Source organism: Myxocyprinus asiaticus, chromosome 22, assembly GCF_019703515.2.
Source record: "Myxocyprinus asiaticus isolate MX2 ecotype Aquarium Trade chromosome 22, UBuf_Myxa_2, whole genome shotgun sequence".
NCBI lineage: Eukaryota > Metazoa > Chordata > Actinopteri > Cypriniformes > Catostomidae > Myxocyprinus > Myxocyprinus asiaticus.
Genome location: NC_059365.1, coordinates 46,219,544 through 46,236,850, shown reverse-complemented (window position 1 = coordinate 46,236,850; position 17,307 = coordinate 46,219,544). Strand labels below are relative to the sequence as shown.

The 17,307-nt window shown below is 39.5% G+C and overlaps 1 protein-coding gene across 7 annotated transcripts in view; it reads left to right on the top strand.

The window, feature by feature from the left end:
- The first annotated feature begins 866 nt into the window (after positions 1-866).
- The window catches only part of rps6kal (ribosomal protein S6 kinase a, like), a 101,858-nt gene continuing 85,417 nt past the window's right edge, over positions 867-17,307 (top strand). For all 7 annotated transcript variants that reach the window (XR_007892586.1, XM_051650579.1, XM_051650574.1 and 4 more), the window contains exons 1-3: positions 867-1,097; positions 10,802-10,855; positions 16,944-17,060. Coding sequence is in view for 6 of the 7 variants with exons in the window: in XM_051650579.1 (XP_051506539.1) it covers positions 1,032-1,097; positions 10,802-10,855; positions 16,944-17,060 (237 nt within the window). In the remaining variant the exon portion in view is untranslated. The remainder of the gene's footprint in view (positions 1,098-10,801; positions 10,856-16,943; positions 17,061-17,307) is intronic.

Sequence of the window (17,307 nt, the reverse complement as noted above, 5' to 3'; positions counted from 1 at the left end):
GACTCATGACATACCCGTGAAATGGAGCGTGAGCTGTCCAGTCTCCAACGGCAAGTAAATGCTGTTTTTCTCTGGTGAGCAGAAAGAAAGTAAGGCATAGTGTTTCAATTCCAAACGTGTTATAGACCCAGAAGCCAACAGGATTTAACTTTATGCACAGACTAATAAATGAAAAGAAAAACAAATGGAAACAAATACGCAAAAATATATAGTCCGAATGTGAAGTGGCTGCCAAACGCGCACAGCGTTCTCACACTAGAAGCGGAAGTCTTAACAACTCAAGGATAAGGTGTTGAAGTGATGGCTGATGGAAATGGGGCCTGTCTAGATTTTATCAAAAATGCCTTTTTTCAAATAGTGATGGTGCTGTTTTTCACATCAGTAGTGTTCTGACTATACTTTGTGATCAGTTGCCACTTTGGTGAATTAAAGTACCAATTTCCTTCCGAAACAGCACTGTACATTATTACAAACATTTGACCGCCAGTGTATGTAAAACTGCTCAGACTCTTTGCCCAACCTGCTCTCAAACTACAGCAAACTGAGTCACTAAAGCCCCAGGGCTGGAGAAGTGGCTTAGAGCATCCTTGTTTGGGTCAGGATAGATGGGATGAGCTATAAACCTCTTAATTCACTTTTGCAGGAGGATTTCAGGCTGCCTGGATTTTAAAATGCTCACTGGCAATCTAATACCAGGGCTGACTTATAAAAATACGACAAAGTATTGTTTCTACGGTTAGGTCAACGAATGTATGCATGAATTTAGCAATTAGGTGGCTGTATTGTGGCGGTCACTAATCGTGCCCTTCGATGGGGAAATCCTTCACTAAATTGCGTCACAATGACGTCAGCGCTGGCGTCTTCAGCTCGCGCAGACAAAGACGGCCATATTTGTGTGAATAAGCGAGGGGAGCGGCACGCGCGGTTCATATGGTCCCGGTCAGTTACGCGGGTCACCTGATTTTCACGCGTGTTTAACGGTCATACACGGCGGAGAAATGCCTCGCGGAGTACCGCTCTAGTTGAACCCTATGATATATTTTGCCCCCGCGCAGGAGTCCTCGCTCAAAATGGAGGTGGAGAGCGTCAGCGGTGAGGTATGACGCGTATGTGAGCGCATGATGGATCAGTATTGATTATCGGTGACGTTCATGATCGGCTTTGTGTGTTTGTGCTGATGTGCGCGAGCGTGTGTTTGTGTTTGTGCGCGCGTCGTGTGGAGACTCGCATGACGACAGCAGCGCTAGCTCGAGCTGTTAGCATGTTCATAATGATGTCCATTAATCAATAATAGTATGAATGAATGTGATACTTAATCCAATCACATTATGTCCGTGTTTGTGAATAATGTAAACACTACACATGAGTGTGAGTTTAATGTGAGCTGAGGTTGATGTTGGTGAGGAAGGTTTGCTAAAGCTAGATTCATCACAGGAGTCATAACTAAAACAAACACACTAAATATAAATATAAACATTGGAACTATATAAGGCTACTGCTCTCTGTAGTGTCATTTGTACTCGATTAATGATATATGTTTGTGAAAGTCACTGACTGAACTGACAACACGAGTCCTGTGTGTGTTTACTGCTACATAAACACATTTCAATACAGCATGTTTTCTCTCCTTTGCACCTGCAGCTTTTGTGCCGCTTTTGCAGTGTAAGGATGACACATTATCTATCCATCCATTACAGATGTTATTTATTTGCATTAAGCGACACTGTTTTCTTTACTGTTACTTCTCATGTGTGTCTCTCTTATACTTCAGCAGACCATGCACTTTAAACGGGAATAGTCAAATATTCAGCGTCTTGTTTTTAATACATCATGTTGTTTGTTTACAGTGTGTTTCAGTGTCGTTACTGATCTGCTGTGGTCTTGCTAAAGAATGATATCAGCAGAGGCTTTTAACAGTACAGTTTTGTTTAGTGTCCATTCACAGTATTTGATAAGTTATGTGGTTTTACATTAAACACAGTTTTGACACGGGCAGGACAAACATAGTAAAGAATCTGTTCATTATAGGACAAGCACTAAAAAGTGATTCTGGTAACCACATAATCCCATTGGATAGAACTAGGGTAGAATTTGATTCTTGTTTTGTTTGATCAGAATTGTTGTTCTTGGGACTGTCAAAGTCTTATGAATCACAGGTGTTTGAATAATAATAATAAAAAAAAAAAACATTACATAGACCTTTAACAAAAACTTAAATGGGTAATTAAAGGGCAATTTACCCAAATGAAATTTCTGTTAGCATTTCTCACCCTGTATGAATGTCTCTTCAGAGGAACACAAAAGGAGATGTTAGGCAGAAAGTTAGTCTCAGTCACCATTCACTGTCACTGGATCTTTTTTTTTTTCCATTCAATAAAAGGGAATGGTGATTTAGGGCGTTTTCACACCTGGCTTGTTTGTAGCATTTGTTTAGGAATTTGGTGTGTTTTCCCCCTTAGTTCGGTTTGTTTAGGCACTGCAATTGCACTCGGATCCGCACAAAAACAATCAGAATCGGTGGTCTCGGACTGATTGCAAATGAACCCTGGACCCAGTTGTTCAAAAAGTTTAATCTGGATCAGAATTATCCAGATTTGGAAATCCCATGTTTTGCTATCCAGTATCAGGTAATCCATCTTACTTTTGTGCTGGTTTTTCAAAGCAACATTGGATTGGATCACCCTGATCCAGATACAAACTTTTCAAGATTACTAAATCCGATTACTAAATTACCAGTGCTCTAAATGGAACTACATATCACAATGTAGGCTAATAGCTATGTAAAGAACAACAGGTAGAATAGACTGCATGGGGTCACTAAGTGTGTTTTTTTTTTTTTTTTTTTTTTTTTTTTTTGAAGAGATAGAAAACAGCACAATAAAACAATACAAATATCCCCTTCCAATTTCAATTTCTTTTAAACAGTCAGACCCCTCATCTGACCCACAACAAATAAATAAAACAAACAAATATACATTTTTACAAATACATTGTGGATATTTTGAACACATGTTAATCATAAAAAGGCTAAATGTCCCTCTCTGTTGTAACATTTATGACGCACCTGAGCCTGTTGAAGACCCAGACCAACCTCCGGCGTTCTCTCAGAATGAGGGACTGACTGGATGTGCAATAAGGGATGCAATTGTTAGAAACTATGTTTGACTGGTTCATCTCTGATGATTGTGTCATTGTAATTAATATACAGAGATAAATGACAGTTAAAATTAAATAGATTATTTTGTTTGATATTGACAGCTGTTTGGGCGATTATTTTAAGGGGACAAAGTCTTTTTTTTTTATAGGTAGCCCAACGTCTACTTTATCACTGTAACAGTTAAATTACGTGCAAAATATAAATAAATGTGTATATATACTACATGATACAAATGTTTTATTATTTGACCAATTTTTTGGGGGGATCAAAGGTATCCCAATCCTACTAAAAAGTTTTGAACAACACATATTGAAGATTTGATCCAGATCAAAACCAAGACTGGATTACATGATCTAATCCGATTTCAGAATCCTTTTTTACTTTTGAACAACCCATTTTCAAGATTTGATCCAATCCAAACAGATTACTTCTGAACAACTGGGCCCTGTAGGGGTTTGCTTCTGGTGAGAATGCAATCCAACCTAACGGACCAACAAACCAAACAATTTCCCTATAAAAACCATGAACATAACTGATGGATCTTTGGAGAAGATATCTGTAGATCAGCACTTCTCTGTAATTCATCATCAAAACGCCTTTATAGCCTTTTTGGGTCTATATTAGAAATAGTTGCATGTTTTGTAATTCCTGAGGTAATTTTAGTACGATTGCTTCTCTTGGATAGCGGCAGAACACTGGTACGACGGCGTCAGCAACTTTCTTTTACAGATAAAAAAACTTTTTTTCCATGGCTTCTCTCTGCTGTTTGTGTGTGTTTGCCGTGCAACTGCTGACTGGAAGACACATTCTGTACTATGCAGTGATGTATTGCATAAGCGTGACATAAACAACACTTGAAGATGTGTTATGGTTGATTTTTACATGTTAACTGGTATGTCAGTGGATTCTCTAAATCCCGGGAAAAACGCATAAACAATCTGATCAGTAAGGGGACTGTTTGCTTACATGTGACTTTTATTGGAATAGTTTTGGTCCCTTTTGAAATGTTGCCTTGTGAAACCAAACTAAACCTTTTGGAAAGTGCAACATTGTAACAATTTTAGTCCCTGTTTCGGACCAAATCAAACAAGCTACAGGTCTGAAAATGCCCTAACATTCTCCCTAACATCTCCTTTTGAGTTCCATAGAAGAAAGTAAGTCATACAGGTTTGCAACAACATTAAGTTGAATAATGACAGAATTTTCAATTTTGGGTGAACTATCATTAGGATACAAGTTAATACTCACCAGTTACATTAAAAATGGCCATCTTAAATCAACAAAATGCGTTGAAAATGTTAACAGAGGAAATCCTGAGAAAGAACCTTGCTGCTCGGTTATGATATATATTGAAAAAAAATAACGTGCACTGTATATTACAAATATAATGTGTGTGTGTATATTTATACAAATACACTGATCAGCCACAACATTAAAACCACCTGTATAATATTGTGTTGGCCCCCCTCATGCTGCCAAAACAGCGTTGACCCAAATCTCAGAATAGCATTCTGAGACACTGTTCTTCTCACCACAATTGTACAGAGCGTTTATCTGAGTTACCGTAGACTTTGTCAGTCTGACCATTCACTGTTTACCCCTCTCATCAAGGCATTTCCATCCGCAGAACTGCCGCTCACTGGGTGTTTTTTGTTTTTGGCACCATTCTGAGTAAATTCTAGAGACTGTTGTGTGTGAAAATCCCAGGAGATCAGCAGTTACAGAAATACTCAAACCAGCCCATCTGGCACTGACAATCATGCCACGGTCCAAATCATTGAGATCACATTTCCCCCCCCCCCCATTCTGATGGTTGATGTGAACATTAACTGAAGCTCCTGACCCGCATCTGCATGACTTTATACACTGCACTGCTGCCACACGATTGGCTGATTATATAATTGCATGGATGATTGTCTACCCACATCGCTCAAACCTTTTTATTAAGGGGTCAAAATTAACTAAATAAATCACACAAATTTGCTGGGAATAAAATGCCCAAATACTTAATGCCCTGTCTGGGTCACTGGAAGGCGCCCAGCTGAAAAGCCGTTACTGGGCAGTACGCTGTCAGAGCCAAAGCTTCGGATTTAGACCAATTGACTCTGTATCCTGAGAACTTAGAAAAGGAATTAATAATTCTGTGGAGACAAAGCATAGACCTAGAAGGGTCGGAGATGAATAATAAAATATCATCTGCTTAAAGCAAAAGCTTATGCATCACACCTCCCGCCATCACCCATGGAAAATCATCCTCCTTTCTTATCGCATCTGCTCATGGTTCCAGGGCAAGACAGAACAATAGTGGGGAAAGAGGGCAACCCTGCCGGGTGCCCCTATCTAGAGTAAAATAATCTGAAATTAATCTATTTGTTTGTACCACTGCTAACGGGTCTCTATAAAGTCCATCCATCCAATAAATGTATTCCCAAAGCCATACATTTCCAAAATCTTAAAAAGATAATCCCATTCTACCATATCAAATGCCTTTTTGCCATCAAGTGAGATGGCAGCGACCGGAGTCTGATCATTCTCCACTGACCACATGGTATTGATGAAACGCCTAATGTTATCAGAAGAGCTGTGGCCCCGAATAAACCCCACCTGATCTATATGTATAAGAGATGTCATAACTTAATCAGTTAGTCAGAATTTTTGACAATATTTGTATATCTTTTTAAGAATCAGACTGATCCGGGCTTGCGTCATGGTTGGCGGAAGCTTTCCATTCTTTAATGATTCTGTATAAACTTCTAGCAAAAGTGGAGCCAGTTCTAATATCAAAAGATCTAAAAAACTCAGACCCTTGCCTGTAGACAAAGTATGACTGTCTTGCCCTGAATAGCCAAAACTCCATCTTCTGCAACAAAATAGTATTATATCTGTATTTCAATGGGGTCACTTCCCTGAGGCCATCAGACGACATTCGGCGCTTCAGCTCTGCCTCGGCACTTTTAATGTTCCCTTCCAATGCCACGAGTTCTTGTGCTTTGGATTTTTTGATGAATGAGGCATACTGTATGATCCCACCCCTAAGAATCGCTTTAAGTGCCTCCCAAGACACACCTACAGAGGATACTGAGTACCAGTTGGTCTCCATATAAACAATGGATTTCAGCCTTTAACATTTGTTGGAAATCAGGATTTTGCACAAGGGATACATTAAAGCACCAACTATATGATTTCTTTTTCTCCATATGTGGCAACACCTCTAAAGTCTTCAAATATCTGTAAGACCAAGATTTTTACACATCTTGTGAAGCATCAGTTTTGCTCTAGGGGGCTTACACACTTTTGCTTCACTATGATCAAGGACCGAGTCCATCAATAGATTAAAGTCTCCTCCTAATATTATATCATGAGGGGTGCCAGCAGCTTGCAACATCCCTTCAAGATCTATAAAAAAGCCCTGATCATCAGCGTTAGGTGTGTAAATATTAGCCAAAATCAACCTTTACCCCTGAATTTCTGCTAAAACAATAATGACTCTTCCTAATTTATCTTTATTCTGTTTGAGACATTTGAATTGTAGATGTTTACTTAACAATGTAATGACTCCCCTGCTCTTACTTGAGCCAGCACTAAAGAAAACATGCCCACCCCATATCTTCCCAAATCTTTCAGCTTCCTGCGGAGAAAGATGCGTTTCTTGAAGAAACACTATATCATATTTCTTACGTTTAAGAAAATAAATAACCTTCCTTCTTTATGCGGTGCCCCAACCAATTCACATTCCATGTGGAGAGAGACAATCCATTCATATTAACATTTGACATTTTGACATATTAGAAAAAATAGATTGTGTCAAAAACAAAATTATAAAGACCACATTCCAACATTAGTGCAGCAATCAAACCCCAAACTTCCCCCCGAACAAAACAAACAGAAAGAAGAAAAACATGCACATTAACCCCGGCACGAGATCGCCAAACTCAAACAGTCCATGTACACCTATGAGAGTCCCCAAGACAACTTTTTCCGTCGAATTGCTCAAGTCTGGTGTTTCTATACAGATTTCGTGAGACAGAATTACATACCAGAAGAAAATCTATAAAACAAACTCCAGCCAATAGGCAGATTAAATACAAAGAACATGTAGATTCGTCCACATAACTGTCCTAAAGGTGTGTTCCTCCACAAAACAAACTCCAGCCTCTAGCAGAACCAGCACACGCACGCACACACACACACAAACACACACACAAACTTTCAGTTTCCTCAGACAGTCAAGTGAATGTTCAGTGAGTCAGGCTCACTTGGCTGCAACGTGAGAATCACACCATGTCTTACTCATTCCATTGACTTTATGAAGGACAATGCTTGCTGTGGGCATGTAAATATTTTGCAGCCATCCTTGGTATTAGAGCTCGACCGATACTGATTTTAGAGGCAGAAAATTCACCGATTACAGATATTGTGGCCGATAAAGTTCATTTTTGAGCTGGAATGAAAACAGACCTTTTCTGTGTGGATTGTTCACCTATTTTGCACCAATATGACTATGCAAAGGTACTCGGAAGGCTGCTTTCTTAAATATTTTTATCAAAGAATATTTGACATTATTGTTATACATTGTCAAAATTGGAAAAAGTACAATATTTCCCTCTGAAATGTAGTGTTGTGGAAGTATAAAGTAATAGAAAATGCCATGATAATACACAAGTAAAGTACAAGTACCTCTAAATTGTACTAAAGTACAGTTTTCTTGCTTATCAAAACATCAGCAATATTTTAGCTGTTAATGTAAACTCAACCAAAAAAGAAACGTCCTCTCACTTTCAACTGCTTTTATTTTCTGCAAAATCAAAAGTAACAGTCAGTATCTGGTGTGGCCACCAGCTGCATTAAGTACTGCAGTGCTTCTCCACCTCATGGACTGCACCAGATTTGCCAGTTCTTGCTGTGAGATGTTACCCCACTCTTCCACCAAGGCACTTGCAAGTTCCCGGACATTTCTGGGGGGGAAAGGCCCTAGCCCTCACCCTCCGATTCAACAGGTCCCAAATGTGCTCAATGGGATTGAGATCCGGGTTCTTCGCTGGCCATGGCAGAACACTGACATTCCTGTCTTGCAGGAAATCACGCACAGAACAAGCAGTATGGCTGGTGGCATTGTCATGCTGGAGGGTCATGTCAGGATGAGCCTGCAGGAAGGGTACCACATGAGGTACCTGTAATGCACAGCTGTGAGATTGCCTGCAATGACAACAAGCTCAGTCCGATGATGCTGTGACACACCGCCCCAGACCATGACAGACCCTCCACCTCCAAATTGATCCCGCTCCAGAGTACAGGCCTCGGCGTAACTCTCATTCCTTTGGCGATAAATGCTAGTTCGACCATCACACCTGGTGAGACAAAACCACGACTCATCAGTGAAGAGCACTTTTTGCCAGTCCAGTCTGGTCCAGCGAAGGTGGGTTTGTGCCTATAGGTGACATTGTTGCCGGTGATGTCTGGTAAGGACCTGCCTTACAACAGTCCTACAAGCCCTCAGTTCAGCCTCTCTCAGCCTATTGTGGACAGTCTGAGCACTGATGGAGGGATTGTGCGTTCCTGGTGTAACTCGGACAGTTGTTGTTGCCATCCTGTACCTGTCCTGCAGGTGTGATATTCGGATGTATGGATCCTGTGCAGGTGTTGTTACACATGGTCTGCAACTGTGAGGACGATCAGCTGTCCTTCTTGTCTCCCTGTAGCGCTGTCTTAGTCGTCCCACAGTATGTAGAAATGTAGCGCTGTCTTAGGCGTCTCACTGTAGCGCTGTCTTAGGCGTCTCACAGTATGGACATTGCAATTTATTGCCCTGGTCACATCTGCAGTCCTCATGCCTCCATGCAGCATGCCTAAGGCACGTTAATGCAGATGAGCAGGGACCATGGGCATTTTTTCTTTTGGTGTTTTTCAGAGTCAGTAGAAAGGTCTCTTTAGTGTCCTATGTTTTTATAACTGTGACCTTAATTGCCTACCTTCTGTAAGTTGTTAGTGTCTTAATGACCATTCCACAAGTGGATGACCATTATGGTTCATTGAACAAGCATGGAAAACATTGTTTAAACCCTTTACAATTAAGATCTGTAAAGTTATTTGGATTTTTACAAAATTATCTTTAAAATACAGTGTCCTAAAAAAGGGACGTGTCTTTTTTTGCTCAGTTTATAACAAAACAGTCACAAACAATAACTCATGGTTCGCTGCTGCCGAGTCAAGAGATAAACAGCAGCAGCGGTGTTACCATATTCCGGTGGAAAACCAGACTTTTAAATATTACATTTTGTAAATGCAACGACTGGAATTGTTCGGTTGAAGTGGGTACCAAACTGCGAATCCTGAACAAAACAGTTTGGTGAATACATGTTTACACATTAGCTTCCACTCAGCAGACAATGTATGAAAATAGCTACGTGGTTAGCTAGTTAGCAATAAGCTCGTTGTCATGGAGAGTAAAAGATGGATGTTCTTTATTTACTTTCCAGCATTGTGTCTCACCAACTAGGTAACAACGTAGTGTGAAATCAACACTCCTCAGTAAAAGGCACATGACAGCCTACCTGGAGTTTGCCAAAAGGCACCTGAAGGACTCTCAGACCATGAGAAACAAAGATTGAACTCTTTGGCCTGAATGGCAAGCGTCATGTCTGGAGGAAACCAGGCACCGCTCATCACCTGGCCAATACCATCCCTACAGTGAAGCATGGTGGTGGCAGCATCATGCTGTGGGGATGTTTTTCAGCGGCAGGAACTGGGAGACTAGTCAGGATCGAGGGAAAGATGAATGCAGCAATGTACAGAGACATCCTTGATGAAAACCTGCTCCAGAGCGCTCTGGACCTCAGACTGGGGCGAAGGTTCATCTTCCAACAGGACAACGACCCTAAGCACACAGCCAAGATAACAAAGGAGTGGTTACGGGACAACTCTGTGAATGTCCTTGAGTGGCCCAGCCAGAGCCCAGACTTGAACCCGATTGAACATCTCTGGAGAGATCTGAAAATGGCTGTGCACCAACGCTCCCCATCCAACCTGATGGAGCTTGAGAGGTCCTGCAAAGAAGAATGGGAGAAACTGCCCAAAAATAGGTGTGCCAAGCTTGTAGCATCATACTCAAAAAGACTTGAGGCTGTAATTGGTGCCAAAGGTGCTTCAACAAAGTATTGAGCAAAGGCTGTGAATACTTATGTACATGTGATATTTTTTTTTTTTTTTTATTTATTTATTTTTTTTTAATAAATTTGCAAAGATTTCAAACAAACTTCTTTCACGTTGTCATTATGGGGTATTGTTTGTAGAATTTTGAGGAAAATAATGAATTTAATCCATTTTGGAATAAGGCTGTAACATAACAATGTTGAAAAAGTGAAGCACTGTGAATACTTTCCGGATGCACTGTATGTTTTGTGTTGAAAGTGAAACATGTCAGCTAGGTTGATTTGATGACACCAGAGATATTCATATGGTCTGTTTGAATGCACTGAGGTTCAGAGACAAGAGGATTAGTTTCATGTCAGATTTATCATTTAAGTTATGCTGACATCATGCTGTGAAAGAATGATGCTTTGTTGGTTTATTGTGTTACATCACTTTCATGCTATTATATTTGATGATCAGCTCATGTCTTCAGTGAATGTTTTGACTGTGTTTCAGATGAATGGGCATCAGATGATGGATGAGCCAATGGAGGAGTCCTACACACACTGTGTGAGTAAGAGAGTGTGTGTGTGTGTCTGACACCTCAAATGTTCATATACACCCATAGCACATTCACTGTAACTATAAAACACAAGGGTTGTCATGATACCAAACTTCAGTCGTCTGACTACTAGATGAACAATGTGTCTTTAAATGAAGAGTAAGTAGAAAACTATCAGACAGTGTCTGACATTAACACCCGCCAAGTGCCAATTACGGGTGAATTTTACAGTGACACCAGCCACTCTGTTGGGCATTTTCTTTTTTATCAATAACCTCGTTTACATGGACACCAGAAAGCCGTTTTTTGCGAGAAAGCTGCTTAAGACTTGAAATCGTTGTATGCGTTCACATGAACCGTGTAATCGGCTTTCTCTTTATGACCTGTATACATCTGGTTCGGTTAGCAAGCAGCTTTCTTCAAAGCAACATTATTTCCCAGTGACATTTGTGTAAGACTCCGCCATTTTATTCTCTGTTGCTTTGCTTTATTTAAGGATATTCAAACTCCGGGATTCCACCAATGTACTTGAGCGCATATACGCGGACATGAGGGACAGTAGTGGATATTTTAATTTGGTGTATATAAATGTGTATAGTTAAATGTATGTGCTTTTCCCAATGTACTCCCAGAAATGTTGAATTCTTTCCAATGTGTTGACTTGTTGATGTAAGGTACGGCTCCATCCTATGACATAAGTTATCCGGTCTGTTCCATTGCACGTGCGCGCTCTTCAAACACCTGTCAGAAGGCTGCTTATGCGTTTACTTGGCCACATAAGCCGCGTTCTCCAGGAGAAGCCCAGGTGTGCTAAACCACTTTTTCTTTTTGTCCCTTAAATGGCATAAGGAAAATGCCGTTCTTGTTTACATGATGTTTCAGAATGCAGCTCTCTGCAAAACCCCTGGAATAAATTGTCATTAAGGGGGCTCCCTGGGTTCTATGTCAAACCGACACACCACCTCAATTTATGTGGGCCTGTGAGCTAATTTCTGAAACATAGGATGGCAGGTGAATGGAGTGTCTCACTGACCATTTAGTTAGCGCTTTCATCATGAATATTAAAGAGTCTTTATCATTCTAATCTCAGTTTTTGGAGTGCATTTTGCTCACTTCAAAAGCATAACGAAACGGCACTACAAGCACCAATTATCAGCACAGCAGATTTGAAAGAGGTCCACGAGTGCAGAGCAGATGCGTTTACTTGTGGACTTGTTTCACAAATCGTGAAAACCATTTGAATGCGTCACAGAATTGTCTGTTGCAAAACTCCAAATGTCTCGGTGATTAAACTAGTTTAAAACCATATAAACAGCCACACCATTCTAAACCGCACTAATAAAGGATACAGGAGAAAACACTGTCACACAGAGACATAAATTAGAAGGCTTTTCAATCCACATGTTACAAGCCTTTGAAAAATTGGAATTACTGTAGTAAAACTAACTGTATTTACTGTGATATTTTGGCAGAATTAGTTTCTAAATGTATTTATATTGCTGTTTTTCATTACAAAAATGCCATAGTTTTTATATAAAACCAGAGTTACTAAACATGGTAGTGATGAGACATGCATGGTTTTACCTAAGGTTACCATCGTCTTATTGCAAATATCATTGTTAAAACTATTGAAGAACTATGGTAACTGTTCATAATTATTATGGACCAAGCTATCAGTTTTTCTTCTGTGTAAATGTAATGTTTTCTGGTTGTAGGAAAATGTAACTAGTTGTAACTAGCACTGTCAGAATATTTCAATTTAGCTCTATAAATTAGCGATATGCATCATGATAAAGAGGCCACTATCTGTCTCTCTATCTATCTGTCTCTCTATCTGTCTATACACACCGATCAGCCACAAAATTAAAACCACCTGCCTAATATTGTGTAGGTCCCCCTCGTACCGCCAAAACAGCGCCAACCCGCATCTCAGAATAATATTCTGAGATGATATTCTTCTCACCACAATTGTACAGAGCGGTTATCTGTACAGTTGTACAAGAGCACACTCACTTTGTCAGTTTGAACCAGTCTAGCCATTCTCTGTTGACCTCTGTCATCAAGGCATTTCAGTCCATAGAACTGCTGCTCACTGGATGTTTTTTTGTTTTTGGCACCATTCAGAGTAAATTCTAGAGACTGTAGTGTGTGAAAATCCTAGGAGATCAGCAGTTACAGAAATAATCAAACCAGACCGTCTGGCACCAACAATCATCCATGCGGTTATCTAATCAGCCAATTGCTTGGCAGCAGTGCATAAAATCATGCAGATACAGGTCAGGATCTTAAGTTAATGTTCACATCAACCATCAGAATGGGGAAAAAATTTGATCTCAGTGATTTGGACCGTGGTATGATTGTTGGTGCCAGACGGGCTGGTTTAGTATTTCTGTAACTGCTGATCTCTTGGGATTTTCACACACTAGAATTTACTCAGAATGGTGCCAAAAACAAAAACCATCCACTGAGTGGCAGTTCTGTAGATGGAAACGCCTTGTTGATGAGAGGGGTCTACAGAGAATGCCAGACTGGTTTGAACTGACAAAGTCTTAAAAAAAAAAAAAAAAATATATATATATATATATATATATATATATATATATATATATATATATATATATAATATACTGAAGCTATACATGATAATTTTAAACTGAATTTCCCCTGAGCATAACTTAGTATAACAGTTGTTCATAGTAAACTGTATAACAGTTTCTGCCATTCTGTATATCATTTTGTACCATTCAAAGCAAAAAAAATTTAAAACCCTGTTTTGTGCAACATGTAAGTCAAAGCCTCTAGGATTAAACAATTAGAATTTTAGCACAAGTCAAGCACAACTCTGTAAATAAATCATAAAATGAAACTAATTGGTAAATTAAAATGTTCTAGCCACTTCGATGTTTACAGCCACGATCTGATTCCTATATGCTGTATATTGGCTATTCACAATCAATTTTCAAAGTGATTTAAACTCGGAGCACCTTCTGAGAAGATCTGAGATCATTTGCAGCGCTCGCATAAAGAAAAAAGAAGTTGTTCCTTCAAGCATGCGTCTTTGTGTCTAAGCAGCTTGACAGCTCTTGTCAAATGTCATTCTTGCCCTGTTTAGACCTGGTATTAACATCCGTCTCAGAAGATCCAATCACAAGTGGATAGCACTAAAATAGAGGTGCGAACGGGGTCAGAAATGTACAGGCCTGCGTTTCCCAAAAGCACCGCAAGCTTAAGTTGATCGTAGAGGCCATTGGTGCCAATGATCTACTTAAGCTTACGAGAGGTTGAGAGGTAAAGAAGTGCATATCGGCAGCTTTATTTTGACATATGTACTGGTAGAGATGAAAGTTATTAGTTTTATGCAGTACTTTAGTTTTGCAGTATTTGGATATCATGGGAGTCATGTCTTAATCCCAACTGCCGGTTTTAGGCAAAAATACAAAATGCACATATTGATTATTAGATACATTTTAGATTTTGGTTTTGCCGGTGGTAGCGAGAGTATCATCCAATTTAAATGTGTTGGTCTACTACTGCTCAGGTTATTGAAACAACTTGCGTCTCGTGATAGGTTAGACTCAAACTTTCAAAATGCTGCATAGCATCGATACAGGACACAGCTGCATCGGCAAGGAGAGCATGATGATGTATCGATATTTTGAACACAGCCCTATAAATTAGTGGTTAGTTTTTTCACAGATGTTATTGTTATCATTATTTCCTTGGAATGTGCAAAACTACCAATTTCCATAATCGACTAGTTGGTTGAGTGTTTGAACAACTAGTCCGTGTTAAAGATAATAATTGTATAATTAGGCTCTGTTATGTTCAAGTGACCCCGATCAGATTCATTTCAGAGGAACATACAAATGCCAAGTGCAGCACTTCAACATGGTAATGAATGGATATTCAACAAATAAATAGGCTAAATAACTAACAAATCACATTGTACAAAACTATCAAAGTAAGAAATAAGAGGCTCCAATACAGAGCGACACAAAACAGCTTTTGCGCATTCTGAACGATCCAGAGTCCTTCAGGGTGATCCTCGCTACACATTCAAAAGTGCAGAAATGCTAGATAATATTGCTGGTAAACATCTAGTTCACGACATAAAGTGGTTTAAACCTTTTTTTTTTTTTTTTTTTTTTTTTTTTTACTGCAACTGTTTATTGAAGCAGTGTCAGACAGAATCAGCAAAAGACTTTAATCTCTACACAACACCTCACAAATACGGTAACATTACTTACAGTAGAGGATTTAACGTCTGACAGTAATTGTCTTGAAATGTATTGTTAATTCAGCACTTTTATTGCTGGAACAATAGCACATAAAAGGACTAAACCTAAAGCATTGAAGAGACTAAACTTCTTGCAGGTTTTACTGTGCTGACTGTTGTTCACTCTTAAGCACAACAAGTGATCATCACGCAAAAATGCTCTCCGAGAAGTTGTGCCTCTTAATCTGAGAAATGTGTTTCCCATCACAACCACCACCACCACCACTAAAAATATAAATTGTAGTAGTCACATCTCTATCATTTACAAATCAATGTTTTACTTTCAAATGTGCATTTTAATACACAAAATATTATTGGTAATTACATGGATGCAACCAAATAAGGGGCTGGTGCCACTTTTTCAGCAGGCCCTTTGAGAGCACACATAAAGCTGATTTGACCCGGGCTGAAATTGAGTTTGACACCCCTGTTCTAGATGGAACGGCTCTGCTATTACATTTTGAGTAGTTTCAGATTGATCACTAGTTTGCTGCTGCTCTTTGATTGCTAAAGTTTGCTGTAAATCTAGAAGCAAGATAAAGGCAATGTTCAGGACTGTTCATGGCAAAGACCACTCTCGGATCTCCAATGGATGTGCAAGTATTTATGTTTTTTTTTTTTTTTCACCCAATTTGGAATGCCCAATTCCCAGTGCGCTTTTAAGTCCTCGTGGTCGTGTAGTGTTTCGCCTCAATCCGGGTGGCGGAGGATGAATCCCAGTTGCCTTGCGCGGGTTGATGGTCTCAGACGCGATCTTATCTCTTGGCTTGTTGAGCGTGTTGCCACGGAGACATAGCGCGTGTGGAGGCTTCACGCCATCCACTGCGGCATCCGTGATCAACTCACCACGTGCCCCACCGAGAACGAACCACATTATAGCGAGGAGGTTACCCCATGTGACTCTACCCTTCCTAGCAACCGGGCCAATTTGGTTGCTTAGGAGACCTGGCTGGAGTCACTCAGCACGCCCTGGGATTCGAACTAGCGAACTCCAGGGGTGGTAGCCAGCGTCTTTTACCACTGAGCTACCCAGGCCCCCGTGCGAGTAGGTTTTAATTACTCACCACCACCATACACACAAAAGCTCCAGTAATGATTGCTTTAAAGTTACATTGAAGTAATAAAGTGGGGACAGAGAACTGGTTCTTATTCCAATTCCATTTTGACATTTAGTTTACTTAATGGTTCTTGAATGTGCGTTCTTCCACTGATACGGATAGAAAAACACATACTAAAATACTCAGTGTTTCCAGCACTGCTATTCAGTAGTGCAGCAAGAAACATAACCAGTGCAGTCCAGTTATCACCAAAAATAACTTGTTTGCGATAGTTCTTTTTAGTTAATCAACAACATACAGCACGACCAGTGATGTCCGTTTTCCGAACAAATGACTCCTATGAGCCGGCTCTTTTTAGTGATTAAAAAAAGACCTATGAATCAGTCGGAGTGTTGATTAAATTAAACTGACTGAATAATCGATCCACTCGAAATAAACCAAGAACTGTTACTGTGTGTTGTGTACTGAAGGCTCATGAGAGTTTTACTATAAGTAAATAGTCTAAAAAAGAACTTTAAATGTAATTTCAGGCAGTTCAGTATTTCATAAATGGTTAATTCAGTTATTTAAAAGAGCAGTTTACTAAACATTAAACTTGCTTGCAGTGATTTGTCTCATGTATGTCAATTCCACTTGTGAAAAAAATGGCAGATAAGAATTTTGACTGACTGGTAAATTTAGCTGTAAAAGGTTCGTACTCTTATCAGGATGTGTTTGTTCAGTTGTTTGCATTACTGTGTATGTGTGTTTGTATGTGTGCAGGATGAGGGGGCTTATAAAGAGATCCCCATCACTCATCATGTGAAGGAGGGCTGTGAAAAGGCCGAACCCAGCCAGTTTGAGCTGCTCAAGGTTTTGGGACAAGGCTCCTTTGGGAAGGTCTCCGATTCTTTTGTATTTGTTTTGAGTAAATTGAGAAGTTTTCTGCAGTTTTTATTTTTATTTTTTTTTATTTTTTTTACTTATCCTCTTTTTCAGTCTTGGTACTTAATTACTGGCTTATGAAACAAGAAAATATGAACAAGAACACAAATAGAAATGTAGATGTCATATTATTAATTTCTATTTATTAGAGTTAAATTAAAGTTTAGAATTAAAGTTTAAAGCGTTCATTTTTCTTAATCCT